The sequence below is a fragment of the Astatotilapia calliptera genome, chromosome 1, assembly GCF_964374335.1.
Source record: "Astatotilapia calliptera chromosome 1, fAstCal68.1, whole genome shotgun sequence".
In the NCBI taxonomy this organism is placed as follows: Eukaryota; Metazoa; Chordata; class Actinopteri; order Cichliformes; family Cichlidae; genus Astatotilapia; species Astatotilapia calliptera.
This window is the reverse complement of record NC_137422.1, coordinates 11,742,128-11,755,758: the sequence shown is the minus strand read 5'-3', so window position 1 is coordinate 11,755,758 and position 13,631 is coordinate 11,742,128. Positions and strand designations below refer to the sequence as shown.

The window sequence follows — 13,631 nt, the reverse complement described above, 5'->3', positions numbered from 1 at the left end:
AAGGAAAAAACACATTAAAGCCACTTTTTTTTTTCAATTAGAATACAGTCTTAATATTTTGCCACTTATTGTTTCTGCTTAGTTTTTCTTAAAGTCTGCTGGGCCTTTAACTGCTGAATGTAACAACCTGGATATTGTGCTTTGTTCCACTTTGAGTACTAAATTACTGCTGTTAGTGCACTTCTTCAAGATACTGATTCATGTCATCATCCATTACCAAGGAACACTCAACTAATGAGCAAAATAGGAACATTTAAAACTTAAGGTATTCAAAAGCAGATAAACATTTGGGTGCCAGATTTTATGATACCCTGCGTATAGTGCTTGCAACACTTCGGCAATCAATAACACAGAAGGTTAAAATAAAAATCTACAAATCACACATTTAAAATTCAGTAAATCTGCAAATGTCATTTCCTCAGTGATGTAACCGCCTGTAAACCAGCGTGCAGTTCACTTTTCTGACATCAAATGACTTCAATTTCAACAGAAAGAAAATTAAAAACAATAAATAATTGTACCACTGTGTCAACAAAAATGTGACAAGAGTCACATTTATTAGCTCGACAGACAGTGAGCTCGATACATTCCACCACCCAACTCTGCCCTTTGTTCCATAAACACTCACAGCACGTCGGCGCCCTCATACAGCAGGAATTCTTCAAATTATCTCAAAAACTAAAAGTACGCACGTTCAAGCTGACGAACACAATGACTGTGTGACAAAAGTAGGAGCCAGAGTTCATGTGCACATTCTTATTGTCAATTCAGTTCATTTAAAATGACCCTGAGCAATAATCTGTGTAAACATTTCTACATTCGCTCCAAACTCAGAAAATGGAGAAAAAAAAAAAGTCTGTGCCTCCTCTTCCATGACGTCCTCGCTCAATATGTACACAGGAGAAAATCTGTTTTATAGGCATGCTGGTGTTCTTGTTTACATACTTTTTGTTTCTGTGCATATACACGACACCAATGGTTCTCTGAAGTCATTAAATATTTGAAGCATTGCTTTATGTTTTTAACTCTTTTTTGATAATGGAGTATGACGGAGACTGTAATAGAAATAGATTTCATATATATAGTTATATACTGTATTGAGGGAGTGCATTCAGATTCTCCAGCAGTAGATATGTGGGGTGACAGCTTTTCTGCATACAGTGCGGGGCAATCGACGTGCTAAGGGAAAGACAGTGAGCAGCAGAGGTCATTCTGAGCTAAGCTCTGGATCAGTCTGCACCACTCGGCCCTCTTCTGGGTGATGTAGGCTGGGGTGATCATTTGCACAGGAAGGCGTGGCGAGCCCTCCACCCGGGCCTTCTCGCACAAGGCCTCGGCAATACAGATAACATACATGCCACAGTCATAGCTGTTCTGCTGGGATGGGCAGGGCTCCTCGACAAACAGCGCTTTCCTCCCTGCGCCCAGGAAAGGCTCCAACTTGCTGGCGATGCGCCGTGCGTGAAGTGAATTGCTGCCATTTTGAGAGTCATAGTGGGCAAAGTGGTTGGAGTTGTGATGATAAAGCAAGAGGCTCCAGTGGGACCCTCCAGCGGTCTGGTTGGAGTTGTCATTCACTGCTAGGAAGACCCAGCGACGAGAAGCAAGATCCAGTGGCTCCAGAAACAATGCCAACTCATCAGGGCAGGAAGCACATTTGATGAACTGGGTGACCTCTGGGCTGATAAAGATAACGGCTTCCCCCAGGACTCTAAAGCGCTCGGCAGCAAAGTACTCAAAAGCAAAACCAATGACTTGGTCATTAAGCCAGTAAGGTCCTTCCAGTAGAGAGACATCAGAGCGCCGCAGCAGGCTGTCATGATAGCTGAGCACTACAGGATCCATCCTCCAGAGCAGTCAGAGCGTGTCAATCTGAAAATACACAGAAACGCTTTAATGCTTAGGGTTCGGCTAATTGATTCGTCAGAAATTTACTGCTCGTGTTTTCTTTAATATGAGAACTGCTTTTCTTTGTCTCGTACTGCTCTTTTCTAAAATAGGTCCAATCAGCACATACTACCTTAAGGACGCTGTGATCTCACAAGCAATATTATTTAGCAGCTGTTGATCATCTACTCAGCAGAGCAGTAATTTCACAGAATAGAAACAGGTTCAGGGAGGGGGACCAATCTGACGAATTTAAAGGCGTCATTTGGGTTTCTTAGAGAATGCAAAAGGCTTCATTCACTTCATTCTGATGCCAGTTGGCCAGTACAGCCTGACACTGGTTTCAAACATGAAGCTTTTTTTCCACAGATCTCATCCTGGACTAGTGATTCAAACGCAGTCACAGTCTGTGTTCATTTAAGCAACTCGCACAAACTGTTAAACTTCACTGAAGCTAAAGCAGACTGCCTGTTTCTGGGATCCTTGTTGACTTTCTGTTCGCTACTTTGCTTTATTACTCACTCAGACACATTAACTGGAGCCGTTTTAGCGCACTGGCTGATCAGGTTATTTTCAGAGATGTTACAGTGGCGCTTTGCTGGGCCGGGAATCCACTGCGGAGCATCACATTACTGCAATGCGTTTACTTCAGCAGGCAGCTCTCCGCTCAATCGAGCCTGCGTTTTTAGCTTGAGCTCGCTAACCGACAGTTTTTAGCGTCACTCGTAGCCAAAAAACTGAGTTAAATAGCAGACTGAGCATGCGCCACATTAACCGTTGGCTGCCAAACTGAAATACACAGTGTCCGTTAAGTGTCCTACCTGTAAATGACACATTCAAATTAAAAGTACCACGAAAACACGAGCGGTGAAGCCCCTCATTGCAATGACTATCGTAAATCGCGGCGAGAAGACCGTAACATTTTGCGACAGTGGGGTGGAGATAAGCTTGCTTGTGATTGGCTCCTTGCATTGGGGTATGAGCACGTGAGCGTTACTGAAAAACTGACATTCTGTGTCGTTACATGCAAGCACAGGAGAAGTGTCTTTCTTTGTATTTTACAGCGAATAAGGCGAGATAAAACCACGTATTTTAAAATCAAGTGAATTTCCGTCATTTTAGTCTTTTTTTAAACTCTAACATGACCCCCAAAGGTTATAATCCATTATCGGAAACCGAGAGGTGCAGTGTGGTTACTGTTGCCCTGTGTGTTTCAGGGTACTTCCGGTTGCTTCGCCCCTCCCCTCCCCTCCGTGTTTTCTCCCCTCCCATCAGCGGCGTGAACGCGCAATGCTGAGCCGCACTGATTAGCAAGACGGAGAGGAGTTTTCAGCGACCGAGCAGCGAAGAACTGCCGTTTAATTGGATTCAAACTGCGAACATGCTCGGATAAAAAGAAAAAGAAAAAAATGCGTAGGTTTTCAACGCGGAGTTGACTTTCGAGGACTTTGCTAAGAGGCAAGTGAGGCGAGTGAGAAGAAAGCAAATTAATTCAGTGGGAATGCAGGGAATTAAATAGAGACTGGGTGATTTTTTTTTGCGTGGCTACAAGTGTGTGTAGCTCCACGGTCAAGCCTGACAAGAAACGGGAAAACTCGAGTGCCACTTTAAATTGACTTTACAGCTCACGTCTGGAGGTAAGAGTGATGTTAGTGATAGTTATACACTGTGGTGCGTTGGGCTGCCCCGCTGTGGGACGATAGGCGTCTGGCTGGAAGCTGCTAGTGAACCTATGCTTCAGTTGTAGTCCGTAAGAAACGTTATGACCTGCACTCATTTGCAGCATTGTTTTCAGTTGGCAGACTTAAGTTGTGTGTGTGTTTTGGGGTGCTCAGTCGGTGCTTTTGTTCAGTGAGGAGTCTGTCAGAGCTGTGTGTGTGTGATGTGAGCCTGTAAAAAGTTCTGGCTGCTCCTCACTGAGATGTCATTTCACACTACAGAGGGTGCTTACTCCAGAGCTTCAGCTGGCTGAAGGACAGTTTATAAGAATAACAACCACATGTAACATGACAAACGCAGGCTGGATTTACTTTATTCTTTCATTTTATTTGTGATAGTGCACAATACAAATTACAAAGGGCTCATTTTTATCTTCAAACCATTGACAGGGGTCGTTTTTTATCCATTACAGGCTCAAACAAGGTTTGCAAAAAACATAGGGGACACCAATGCATGCAAAGATTGATACTGCAAAAATAAGGATATACGTACATGAAACCGTACACAATATGTCACTGCGACATAAACCAGGTATTATGTTTTCACGGTCCTGCAGAAATGGGAGCTATTACTGCGGCAGGGTGGGGTAAGTGGTTACATGTATTATTTAGTGGAGGTCAGACAGAGCAGCTTATAATGCACTGAAGGCAATATGCACTGCAAAGCAGCTGTAATTGTACAGGGAGGTCTAATGGGGTGAAGAAGCTGCTGAATCATGGGCATTGTGTCTCTCTGTGTGTGTGCGTGTGTTTGTGGATGGAGAGCTGACTTAAGACAGATTTTACAACGGATCGCCTGGTTGTGTATCTTGAGTGCACCTGAGTGGGTTTGATCGATTTTATAGTATAGTTACTATAGTTTACCTTAAGAGACTATAGCCTAATTTTTTTTAAGTTATTGGTGAGTTGATCTGCTGTGCTTACCGATTACATTAAGTCATTTTTATACCGTTTTTATGAATGGACAAATGTCACCAGAAGATCATCCAATTTGTGCAAAAAGGATGCTCCTAACGGACTTTTATTTCTATGATCATTTTAAAATATACATTTTGGTGCTAGATGATTATTGTTTAAAAAAAAAAAAAAAGGAATGAAGGTAAATGACTTAAATTCATGTTGCTGTGGGTGAGGTGCCCCTGAGAGCCTGTCCTGCCCTCAGATCAGCACAGGTGATGAGGGTAAAGTGGGCCTGTCCTGCAGGAATGTGAGGTCTGAGAAGACACAGCTGCTGCAGCACGAGAGGAAGCCCGGGCTGAGACTCCAGCAACTGGTCCCTGTTGACATCTGACACCCCACAGACCCCGCTGTCTGCTATTTCTAAAGGACCGGCCTCAGTTTTGTATCACATCGGTGTGCAGTGAATGGTCTCGCAGACGCCACCTGAAAGATTGAAGCTGTGATTTAGCAGCTTAGGGCTCAGATTTGAGCACTTCAGAGGAGCTAACCTCTGCTGTTGTTGGAGGCAGTCTGTGGTTTACTAGGAATACTTTAAAGAAATGTTTTTAAGTTTTTGATGGTTCGAGTTACGAAATCGCAAACCTTCATATGCAAGTAGGGTTGCTCCATGCTAAGTTTTAGCTGTTCTTTTGATCGCTACAGTCTGGGACTTAGTCAGTGCTGACTGTCATTCTCAATAAGAAGAGCCAGTGTGTGGCCTTCCTTTGGCCCTCCTCCTTGTGTCTAACTTGAACTCAGTGCCTTTGAAATTGAAACTTTGTAAAATGAAACTGAACAGTTTTAGCCTCTCTGAGGATTTTTCAGTTCACAGTAGTTGCACATCTCAAAAGTGATGGCAGAAGCTGCACAGGATGGGAAGTGACTGTTTTTTATGTATAATTTAAAGCTTTTTTTTGGCAAATTAAATAATTTGAAAAAATAATACAGTAGCTCATTATTTGGCTTTCAAAATGTCATTGGGGTCTGCGTAACACTAAGATCGAATCTTTACTTACCCTTGCCCTTTTTCGTTTGAAAGACCTCCTCGTAACACGTTTTATTTTTGCCATGCACAGATCTTAATAACCAGCAACAACAAAGTTGCTGCTGTTAAACACCCACAGACTGTAACTGTGATGTGATTAAAACAATGAGTTACCACTAGCTCATAGATGCCGTTTCTGCTGTTTTGTTCTCTTGAGAGTAGAACTAACAACCCTTTTGTCTTGTGACTACTTCTTTGCTCATCCACCAGAGCTCCTGTGATCTCCCATGGGCACCATTCCTCTAAACTCTAGCATAACCTCCCAGTTATCATCCCCCGAGGTGTTACCTGCTGGACTGAATTACCTGCTGCTCTCAGTCACATGCTGCAGGCTTAAAACTTCGGCATGTCCTGAAAAGTGGTGTGGCTGTGTTTTGAGATTGTGTGGCGCAAGTGATTGGCATGCACATGAAGTCATTAAAGAGGAACCTGCTTGTGTTGCACTGAACAAAGCTCTCCTTTCTTTAGTACGCCATTATATGAGGGTGGCTTTGGCCTCACAGGCTCAGCTTCCCCACGTTTTGCATTTCCCCTCATTAATTCGCCGGTGCTAACAGTAGTTGGAGTGAGATGGAGAGAGAAGAAAGTGCATTGTGTTGCTCTTTGCAATTTTGTTTATGTGAAAAAAGCCTAACTTGTTCTTTAATTAATCCTTTACAATGGGGAAACGGAGTGAACAAACAGCACTGGGCTTGCTGGAAGCTCACTTTGTATCCTCTTAAATTAAATTAAATCCTCTGTGTCTTTGTTTTGGACAGAGAAGAAAGTGTTCAAAACCTTTGTGGTTTATTTTTTTAAATTAAATGAATAGGTATGTGAATAGGGATTCTCACTTGCATCCTAATTTATTATTTGAATTTTTAAGGTTTAGATGGATTGTGGAAATTGTAATTAGAGCACAAAAACCAAAACCAAAACACAGAGTTTAAGCCCCATAGAAACACTAATTTCAGAATTCTACTTTTGTCAAAGTACAGCAGTATATCTGCAAAACCTGTGCATGATGACAGAAGACTATAAGCAGGAAACTAAAGTTGTGGATTTGTGGGTGTGTGTTGTGACACAGCTGTGACAATAGCTCCTGGCCCCCTGCAGCCTCATGGTACGGACTGGACAGAGCCCATGGTTAATCCCCAGGCATGTGCTGTTGTGTAATGTTACACAATTCTGTCCACCTACAGAGTGGTCCTACCTCGAAACCACTTAAAACTTTGAACTGACTGAGTTTATCATTTTCTTAAAGCCTTGAATATTGTTATATCAGAAGGAGACAACATTACAATAGATTTGGATATTTAATATTAAAACCTTAGAGAAATATGATTTATGAATTGTTATTGCTGGTCTGCTGGACAGTCCAGAGGACAGGAAGAAATGAAGTTTAAAGTTCTGTCTTTGCACTACACTGCCGTTGTTATCTGTGAGAAATCCTGGCAGTTTACAGTAGTCTGTTCACTGTCAGAATGAGGCAGAAGGGGAGGAAGAGCGGAGATAGCCGTGGGTAACAGACAGCAAACAGGCTGCGATAAGGTGGATTTCGAATGCAGTCCGAGACATGCTCACTAATGGCTGGCATTCTTCTGCTGCCTAATCTTTACAGTAGTTATCAGCGCAGTAAATGAGAAGATGATGTAGGCTACTGTGAGATTATGCTTAAGTGTATCTGTTAGCTATGAAACTGTGCTCTTAAGTGTTGCCTCGTTTCACACTCACTGGCACACAGCGATGGTTGTAATTCTGAAATCTTTGATTATTTTTACATGACAGCTGTAACCAAAAACTCAGATTTATGAAAAAAAGGTGGTGGTGGTGGTGGTGGTGGGGGGGGCACATGCACAGGTAAAAGATGTGCTTGTCATGCGTTGCTTTGTTGCTGCTAATGGACATCCTAGGTAACGGCTGTCTATTTACGACCCTGTCCTATGTCAATCAGCTGTATCATAAAAATAACTAGCTGTGCTTGAGTTGCTTCGTTTGAAGTTCAGAAACTTGAAACGCGTCCTCTTTCCGTCACCCATTGTTGCTTCAAATCATTGAACAGCTTTCTGTGGTCTCTGGTCACCACATATCTGCTAGTTACTTCCTGCGTGGACACCCCTTAAGAGCCTATAATAAATGGCGATGTATTTGATGGTAATACCTAGCCAAAGATGTTCCAGGCTCTGTCCCACGGACTAGCTGCAGGGGTCTGAACCTGATCTGACTGATGAAAATTACAGTATGGTACTCACCCGTGTCCCCAGCTTGACACCTGCCCAGTTTGAAATGGCTCAGATGAGTGGATGGAGTAAACAGACATACAATGATTCCTTTATTTGTTAGTGATTATAATCGGATCACTAGGCAGTTTTGGTGGCGTGGTTGTTAGCACTGTTGCTTCACAGCAAGAATGTCCTGGGTTTGAAGGAAGGCTTTCTGTGTGGAGTTTGCATGTTCTCTCTGGGTACTCCAATTTCCCCCCACAGTTCAAAGACATGTAGGGTAGTGTGCTTAGGTGAATTGGTGATTCTAAATTAACTATAGGTTAATAGGTGTGGATGTGAATTCAAATGAATGTCTGACTCTGTTGGCACTGTGACAGGCTCGCGACCTGTCCACAGTGTACCTAGTCTCTTACCCTAGGCAGCTAGGATATGCTCCAGGCCCCTCTGTGACCCTGAATTGGGTAAGCAGTTTCATATGCTGTAAAATACAGTTCCAGTCAGTATAAACAAGTATAATAAACTGTATGGATAACAACTTGCTACATTCATGTATCTCTTGTTTACATAAGAAAGTTTTTGTATATTTTGAGTAAGTTTGAGGGGCTGTGTGTCTATAAGAAAATAAAAAGCAGAGTTTTGTGATGATTAAAGTACTCCTGTCCTGACATTTCAGTCTCAACAAGCAGAGTTTATGTAATCTTAGATATCATGTATGATTAAAGAATGAGATACTTCTACTGAATCTCCTCGGTGTTCGCTTTAATGTTCCTGCTTGTTTATTTTGGCGCCCACCTGCATTCATGCTTATTAGCCACTGATGCGTTTCATCACACACATTCACTGCGCTGGCTTAGTGGTGTGGTCAAACGACTCCAGTTGGACGCCCTGGAGACGATTACAGGGTCCTTATTGTCTCCACAAAGCACAAGTCCTCCACTCTGCCTGAAAGAGCCCACTTATCAGTGAAGCTGTTTGAGTGGAGCAAATACCTTTGCTCTCCTGAGCAGGTGAGCTACGAAAGTACCCTCTAAATGCCTGCTGTCCTAGTTTTGGATGGAGAGTTCAGGTCAGAATGAGCTCACAAATTGTTTCATGTTTTTATTTTTGGTGGTAGTTTGGCTTTTGCAGACTTTCATCAGAAGAATCAAAGGGTAACAGCCTCTTTGTAGACTCATCCTTTTTATCACAGGGGATGAACTCTACAGAGAATATGAAGATATATCCAAGTTTGTTTTCTCAGTAGACCAATATAAACAGAGAATATATTGCTTTTCACCGTAGGGGCTCGGTACTTGTCCCTTCTTGTCTACAAACTCATGTGTCTCGTGCTTTACTGTGCTCGTGCGCATTTACAAAAGTGCAGTAAATAAAACAAGACCATGCATGTTTATGCATATTTCAGATCTGTCAGGGGGTATTTGAAGAAATGAAAGAAAAAAAGGAAGCTGTTAAATAAATGTCCAGCATTTCCAAAAAGTAATTTTAATAGCGTGAACTCAGTTTTAGTAATGATTAACACTGGAAGGGTACTCTGCTTGGTTTCTCTTAACACTTTGTGTGTGCAGTTAACCCAGAGGTCGTAACACTATACGTAGCCTCTCTAGAGAGTATCACCGACATCTTCCGTCATCCCCTTGAAGCCTGCAACCAAACTTGCGTTATCATCACGCTGCAAGTTCTCGCTCTCTCTCTGGTGGCTGCAGCCCTGACTGCAGCGCTGGGCTCAGATTTCAAAAAAGCCTGTGGTCTGTTCAAGGCAGAAAGACAGGAGCCATCCCCCATCCTCAGAGAAGACAGTGAGAGCCTCTGTAACACCGCCCTGTAATTACAGGTCATGTTTTTTCCTAATACGCTAAACAGATGTGCTTAGAATGATGCTTAACATTCAGACCCAGAGTTGGACTTAATGACCTGTCATTACTATCAGCTGGTGAAGGCGTATACTGTTTCCATTGCATAAACGATTTTGGAAATTGCTTTTTCACTTTGTCCGTGACAAAATGTTTGTAACTTTAATGGATCTCAGGGTGGAAAAAAATCACAGAACTAAAAAACTCGTCTTCATTTAGACAAAGGTGCAACATGTACCATTAAACCCCTTGAAAAAAACTATTAAAGCCTGAAGGGTATGAAGACTGGCTTGTTTATTTAAGTTTTTGTAATTAGTTTGACATACTTGCTTGCATGTTTTTCCATGTGAGGTTTCAGATTGACCAGATCTGGTGCGCGGCTTTGCCGCATTTCCTTTGATTGCTGATGCCCACTTATGTATTTCATGATTCATTTTGATGTCTCTCAGTGAAATAGCTCTCAGTGTAGGTGTTGAATGGCCTTAAGGCTCCTGTCTTTATCATTACGCAACGCCTCACAAAGGAGTAGTTTGGCTCTAGACTTGATCTAATTGACCATGAAGATGACACATTCATTGGTATGACTTAATATCAAAAACTAAATATTTGTATCCTTTTGTTTGTATGCTCGACTGGATCACAGGTATCCAAAATAGGAAGCACCGTTGATTTGCGATGAGCTTGTGGGCATTTTGGCACCATGCTCTCTGAGCAGCTACAGTCATTATTGCTCATCTCCACTCAGCTGTGGAAGACGAGATGAGTCCTGTTGGCATCTCTTCCTCAGAGTGTGTGTTTATGTTTGCAGACAAGATCCCAGTGCCTGTGACACTGTTATCCATTGTATTTATATATACTGTGCCTATTTAGTACATGTTTTGTGCCTACCATCTGGTTGGCCTTTACAACAGAATCACGTGCTTTACATGGTTCTTCAGGAAACATGCTAGTGTCCTAACTGCTTCCCAGCACTGTCTTCCCTGAGGCCAGGGGCAGCTGAATGGGTCTGTTTGGACTTTCTGAGGGGGAAATGGAGTGTGGATAATCTGGGTCAGTGATGCCTCCTAGACCTACACCATCTTGCTGCTCTTCTGCTTCCTTCCTCTATATCCCGTCCTCTGTCTCTGCTGTTTGCCTCCAGCACATTTTGTCCAGTTTATTAGTTATTACTGAACTTTTTAAAGACCAGTAGATATGAGAAGATAACAGATTAGATTTGACTGGTGATTCTATTTAATAGAGATCAACATGTTACATTGTTACACCAAATATCAATATTTTATTAAATAATTAAAAATACTTGGGGATACTAAAAACAAGAGTGCTCATCTCATGCACCTCCTTCCTGAGATAATATTAGCTAAACAAACTTACAATCCACCCCCCCCCCTCCCAAAAAAAAAAATAAAAAATCCATCACTGGAAACATTTAGTTTGACAAATCTACCTCCTAATTCAGAGCTAGCTAACGGTTCGGTCACATGAGTAAGCAATGTCATTACATCTACAAAAACTCTGTGGCTGCCTTTTGATTGGCTGCAACATGTGGTTGCTAAATTGTTACAGTACTCGGCATATTGCAAATTGTTAAAATTAATTCATGTACCAGGATTTTTAAGGTTTTCTCTTTATTCAATTGGGTAGGAATGTCAAAACTACTTGAATAAATGCCTTAGGGTGTTACCAAGATGGGCTACAAGATGGAACGGCTTTCTTCCAGAAGGACTTATTTTTCTTTTCATGTTCATTTCAAGTGAAACTTGGCATGTGCATGTGTTTCCATGCATGTCATACAGTTGTTTCACTTCAGGCATTCATTGTTATGCTGTAGCTTTCTGAGCTCATAAATTTCTACCAATCATAATGGTGTAAAAAGAGAGACAAAAGTGATCATATGAGCATTTTTGTAGTATGATTTCCAAGAAACTGTTAGACCGAAAACCCAAACAGCTGTTGATGATGTACCTTCCACCGGCTGGCGCCTTTTATTGTAGGGTGGTGTACTTTTCCTTTGTCGCTGGCCAAATCTAAACTGCGGGGTGATATTGATATTTCCAGAGCTAGAATGGAGTCTGAAAGGAAAAACATTTTTCCACCCTCTAAAACAATAAAATATAAACGTGAGGTCAGACCAAGAACACGGCCTTGTTTTAGACTCAACATTTTGGCCCAAGCCAAAGTAGGCTCTGCAAACAGATTTCTTCACCTACAGGTCCATAATGTGTCTGTAAAGCCTGAAATAGTGAGTAGGTAGAAAGTTCCTCAGTAAAACAAAAGCAGGAATGTTTAAAAGTGTGCATCTGCAAATTTCTGTAGAAAATCTCTGCAATTTTGTTATGTGTCGAGTCATTTTTTGTGAAATCCCCCTTAGCTTCCTTGAAAAAACCTTCACAGTGCTGGATACTGATAACACTAATAAAACATTACTCACATTTATTTACTTTTATGACTATGACTAACGCTGATCTGGTCTGTTTATCACCAGGCAGAACATATCTGTATACTGCTGTGCTTTTCATCCTGTTCTTTGTTAAGAAACAATCAAAAGCACACGAATGGATAATAGACATGCTCTTATCCTTAGCAGATTTAGGCCAATGTGAGCAGGAGGCAGAGAAAAGCTTACTTACACCTGCATAACCCAGAGTGAAGGACCATTTAAAAAGGAACAGTTACTAAAAGATAACTGAGGAGTCCATGCCATCATGTCGTCTACTGTGGATGACGTCCATTGAATGCATGGACAAGTTTCCAAGCAGGTGTTTCACTATCGGCTAACATGGCCAGCTCACCTACTGAACTCTAGAAACAGAAGTATGAGCATGAAGCTCGAACAGATTATTTCACGAATCCTTTTGTTTTTTACAGAATCTTTCTGTATGGGTTTCTAAGGAATGTGTTTATGTGAGGAATTACACTCATATGCTCTAATAAAGAACATTAGTGGGGGAAAAAATAATGATGTCCTGCTGATTGCAGAGTTCACACCCTGATCACACCGGCCCCGACTGTGTGGCGGGCTGCAGCTGTCAAAAATATCCCGACTGGTTGTTGCATTGTGCAAAACCCTCTCCTTTATTGGTGTTCTCTCTTTCTGTTCAAAAACTTGCTTTGTCTCCCTTTCCCCCTTGCTCCTGGTTTGAAGTGAATGCAAACAGGGTTGAATTGGAATATAACAAATCTGTATATGAGCCGTGGCTTCATTGTTTGTCCTCAATGTGAAATCTTGAACTACTTTTCTTCAAAACTCCTTTTGTTCCAACTTGTGTTGCAGTGAGTTTCCTGCTCATAAAGTAACTGAAAGATCAATATGAAATTAGAAGCAAAGCTGAAATGGAACTTTATTAACAATAGCGTGATGGTATTGTTGTGTCGAAACCCCTTGTGCGGCCCTTCCTGTCACGCAAAGCTGCTCTCGTTGTCCGGGGAGTGGACACAGGAAGTGGAATTCTCTGTGGCGACAACAGAGGAGTGGTGCTGTTTACTCCCACTCTTTCTAGTGTGCTTTCATAGAGGCCCCCAGTGGCATTTTCTTTCTTTTTTTAATATCAAGTCTCCAGAGCAGCCTGCAGTTGAACAGGTCACTTGGTCTGACTGATTTTGAGGAAAATCATCCAAAAAGGTAAATCAAAAACGTGACATGGTCATTACTTGTTGCCACTAACACAAGAGATTTAATAGTAATGAAAAAGTACCTATAACCTTTTTGTAAGAGAGTCCATGTTCCTGTTTCTTTCAGCCTGTTTTACGAGGGTCCATTAAAATAAATCCACTCGTCATTTACAAGCTTTTGACTTAACCTTGCACTTTGGATTTGTTGGTTTTTCTTTGAACCTGAAGTCACATTGAAACTTGAAGGGGAGTGGGATGGATTAGGATTTGCTGCAGCACACCTTACAATAATTAAAATGCAGTGTGCTAAAATGGTGACGAGTGAAAAGGTGCAGAATGTGCAGAGACCATAGATATCAGAGCACACAATAGCGTA

At 41.8% G+C, this 13,631-nt stretch overlaps 2 protein-coding genes across 11 annotated transcripts in view; one reads left to right on the top strand and one right to left on the bottom strand.

Moving 5' to 3' along the window:
* Positions 1-286: 286 nt before the first annotated feature.
* Positions 287-2,846, bottom strand: senp8 (SUMO peptidase family member, NEDD8 specific). 3 transcript variants are annotated; one of them, XM_026162550.2, is made up of 2 exons: positions 2,709-2,846; positions 287-1,872 (listed from the first exon to the last, which is right to left on the bottom strand). In XM_026162550.2, exon 2 carries the CDS (start codon positions 1,843-1,845, stop codon positions 1,180-1,182), a length of 666 nt encoding a protein of 221 aa, XP_026018335.2. In that variant the 5' UTR covers positions 1,846-1,872; positions 2,709-2,846; the 3' UTR covers positions 287-1,179. The 3 variants fall into 3 exon arrangements, with proteins under 3 accessions (XP_026018335.2, XP_026018330.2, XP_080162651.1); XM_026162545.2 differs by having other exon boundaries at positions 2,410-2,812; XM_080306525.1 differs by lacking the exon at positions 2,709-2,846 and adding an exon at positions 2,021-2,139.
* Positions 2,847-3,172: 326 nt separating this feature from the next.
* The window catches only part of myo9aa (myosin IXAa), a 98,597-nt gene continuing 88,138 nt past the window's right edge, over positions 3,173-13,631 (top strand). For 7 of the 8 annotated variants that reach the window (XM_026162514.2, XM_026162519.2, XM_026162523.2 and 4 more), the window contains exon 1: positions 3,173-3,524. The gene's annotated coding sequence lies outside the window, so the exon portion shown is untranslated. The remainder of the gene's footprint in view (positions 3,525-13,631) is intronic. The other variant, XM_080306047.1, reaches the window with a different exon arrangement.